Raw genomic sequence first — 3,720 nt, forward strand, 5'->3', positions numbered from 1 at the left:
AGCTACCACCCGCATATTATCTGTCTATATCTGTACGTGTCCATGTGTGTACATAAGTATTTCATGTATGGTTCTGGGAATTGAACCAGGGCCTCACACATGCTAGGTAAGCTCTCTACCCAGTCCAAGTCGTGGACTTGGTCTTGCTAACTTTCCCAGTCGGTCCTCAAACTTGAGGTCCCCATTGTTTTAAAATTGTTTTTTTTTTTGATACTGGGAATTGAACCCAGGGTGATCCACTGCTGAGCCCCATTCTAAGCCTTTTAATTTTTTATTTTGACAGGGTCTTTCTCCAGGCGACCTGAGTCTTGCTAAATTGCCGAGGCTGCCCTTGGGCTCTGTCCCAGGCTGCTGGGATTACGGGTGTGTACGCCACAGGCTGGGCCTGCGCCCTGTGGCAGCTCTATTCTCTCAGGGGGTCTTAGGTGAGCATGAGGCTTGGAATGTGGGTCAGTGGTAGTAAAACGCTCGCCTGGCACGCAGGCAGCCCTTGATTCACTCCCCAGCCACTCAGAAAAGTGGAGATGAGTCACTTGCCATAAGGACACTGGGCCTTCAGACTCCGATAACCAGTGGGTCAGACTTGGGAGCGGTGGAGACTGCACACTGAGGACTCATCACCAGCACCACAAAATGGTGGAGAGACACTCTTAGCTGTGGTTCACTCTGGAGTTGGGCCTCAGCTAGGCGAGAGGCCTGAGAGGGTGCCTCTTCCGGGGTGTGTGATCAGGACCCTGTTCCCTGCAGATTCAACAGGATGAGCACTCAGACGGTACCCACCCTCCAGGACTTGGCGATACAGAGCGTGCTGAGCTATGAGTCCTTGCCGATCCCCAATCTGGAGATCCTGAACAGGGTGCTCATTCTACAGTTGTACAAGGAGGCGCTAATGGGGGGTCACGTGGAGATGGTAATGAAGATGGTGCTTTCCTGCCCCTTGGCCTGCCTCCCTATGGGGTACCTGAAGAAGACTCGAAATACAAATGCCTTGATGACCATGTTGAATGGACTGGATAGGCTGATTGAAGAGATGACTCTTCCCAGGTGAGGGGGACCCAGGGTTCCTGGAAGGGAGGGCCCTGGGCATCCAGGGCAGGGATAGCTGGGGGAGGTGGGGCAGGAGGAAGGGTGATCAGATGGTGCCAGCAAGGTTAGAGGCCTTAGCCATGGCAGAGCTCCACCTGGGACAGGGTCTCAGGATGTGGAGGTGCTACTGAGGCCCCAGCAACAGACAGAGGCACCTCGTCCCTCCCACCAGAAGGGGCCCCGGCTGGGTTCAAGGGGAAAGAGCACGGAGAAACAATTGGAAAACCGAGGAGCAACTGACCAGAACATGGGTGGAAAAGCTCACGGGTTGGAAGTCGGGTGGGTCCTCGCCTAAATGTTGCCTCCTTCCCGTTTATTCCATAGCCAGTGGAAACTGCAAGCACTGGATTTTCGGGATGAGAATCAGGAATCTCTGTTCTTGGCATCCAGAGCCCCACCAGGCGCCTGCTTGCAAGAAGCGGGGTGTCCAAAGAACAGAAGAAAACGCCGCCAAAGGAGAGCAAAGCAGCGCTTGAAGGTATTCATAGATCTCCAGATGCAGGAAACCCTGGCAATGGAATTCGTTTACAGACTCACGTCGTGGGTGCTGGGAAGGAAGTACATGGTCCGCATGTACTGCGAGAAGCTGAAGATCGGCTGTTTCGTCTACTACAAACTCATGAACGCTCTGCCATTAGACTATGTCCAGGAGCTGGAGATGGACAGCCGCTGGCGTCGGGACGAACTTGAGAAGCTATTTTTTTACCTGCACAAGATGAGAAACCTCCGTGTGTTCCGATTCTCCAACATGAGTCCGAGCGTCCTTACCTGCCGCTCCCTAAACAGGTGGTTTTCCCATAAATATAGTCTGCAGCTGAGAAAGCTGGACAAGCTCCGAGAATTCTGTGTGCACGATGTCTTCTTCCTCCAGGGAACGCTTCATAAAATCCTCCTGTAAGTGTGAGGGTGTGTGGGTTTCCACAAAGCCAGTTTTGCTTACTGAGCATTGAAAGGGCTTGTGGCCCAGCCATTGCCAGGTCTCAGGAAAGGAGACGCTTGCCTTCCCCTGCCCAGTTCTGAAGGACGGTCTCACCACCACCCACATAGAAGCAGAGGACTCACCCAGGGCCCATGGTCTGGGAAGTGCCACCGCACCGGGAGGCTGGCCAGGGAGGACAGGGTCTAGCGAGATGGGATTGAGGCTCCTTCCCAGGAGCCATGTCTAGCGAAGGTGGCAGGACACAGGACAGAGAGGAGGGCGTTGGAGGAGGGGAGGCCCCAGGCCCACCTGCCCCTCGCAGCAGGGAAGCTACATGCTCTCCCACTGGGAGCAGGGAGCTGGCCTCTTGAGGCCCACCTGGGGGAGGTCACCCCAAGCTCTGGGTGGTGACTGTAGAGTTGAGGGTGAGGAGCAGGGATGGGGGCCTTGCTGAAGGTTCCAGGTGGGTAGCCCCAGGGCCTGTTGTGGATCTTGCCTGGGTTTGTCCTTGGTGCATGTCCTCCACTGACCCAATCTGGGCAGAGCTGTGGTTTTTTTTTTTTCTGTTTGGTAGTGAGGTGAGCTCTAGAGATGGTGGACCCACCTGGTCACACAGGTGGTGGTGAAAGGCCTCGGCCAGAAACGGGGTAATGGAATGAGCAGATTGTGCAAAATGCAGCATCCTGGGTGTCGGCCATTATCAGGAGGTCAGGGCAACCTGGGACTTGGGAAAAATAGTTCTCGGCTCCATTTCCCACTGTGACGCGTGTGCTGCCTCCATTTACCAGAAGTGACTCTTTGCTTTCGCTACAGGAGCCAGACCCCTTTAGAGAAGCTCTCGCTGACATCCAGTCCGCTGAAAGAGTCAGATTTAAAGCACTTGGCTGTGTGTCCAAGCACTGACCAACTGAAGCACTTGCAACTCTGCTCTTTTTCATTGAAAGAGATGAGTCCGGAGCCCCTCCGGGATCTGCTGCAGAAGGTGGCCAACACCCTGGAGACCCTGCACTTGGAGTATTGTAAGATCACAGACTCCCAGCTGAATGTCATCTTGCCAGCCCTGGGTCACTGTTCCCAGCTCAGAACCTTCCGCTTCCGTGGGAACCACATCTCACTCTGCGCCCTAAAGAGCCTGCTGTGCCACACAGCCAGACTGGCACAGCTGACAGAAGGGGAGTACCCTGCCCCTGAGGAGATCCGAGACCTCATCGAAAAATCGTTCAACCCAAGGGAAATCAAATCTGAGAAAATGGACATGGTTCGGAGAGAGGTGACACAGTTGGTAAAGGACATCAGACCTGCCCACGACATCAGGATTCATTATTCTTACTGTGAAGTCCTCTTTTCTGTGCCTGCCACCTAAGACCTGCAGATTTGATTGCCTGAAATCCAGTGGCAGTTGGGTAGTCAGGGGGTTATTTATGAACATCACACTAGTTGTTTGTTGAGCTGAGGAGGTGGCTCAGGTAGAGGGCTGACCTACAGGCTTGGGGCTCCGAGTCTGATATCCAGAATCACAAAAATGCTTCTTAAACATTGAATGGGGTGCATATGTGAGGACTTCAAGTTCGAGATCAGTCTTGGCAACTCAGCAAGACTGTCTCAAGGGCTGGCTCAGTGGTGGAGCATTTGCCTGGCATTGTGTGAGACATTGGGTTCAAGCCTCAGCAGCACATTAAAATAAAGGTATAAGAAAGTAAAAAAAGATGCAACCA

General features: G+C 53.5%; 1 protein-coding gene across 1 annotated transcript; it reads left to right on the forward strand.

The window, feature by feature from the left end:
• Positions 1-757: 757 nt before the first annotated feature.
• LOC306654570 (PRAME family member 20-like) lies at positions 758-3,459 on the forward strand (the record flags this gene model as incomplete). Its single annotated transcript, XM_079128364.1, has 3 exons — positions 758-1,044; positions 1,411-1,980; positions 2,819-3,459. The coding sequence occupies 3 exons, from the start codon at positions 758-760 to the stop codon at positions 3,366-3,368; spliced, it is 1,407 nt and encodes a 468-aa protein (XP_078984490.1). The 3' UTR covers positions 3,369-3,459.
• Positions 3,460-3,720: the final 261 nt, after the last annotated feature.

Source organism: Sciurus vulgaris (assembly GCF_902686455.1).
Source record: "Sciurus vulgaris genome assembly, chromosome: 1".
In the NCBI taxonomy this organism is placed as follows: domain Eukaryota; kingdom Metazoa; phylum Chordata; class Mammalia; order Rodentia; family Sciuridae; genus Sciurus; species Sciurus vulgaris.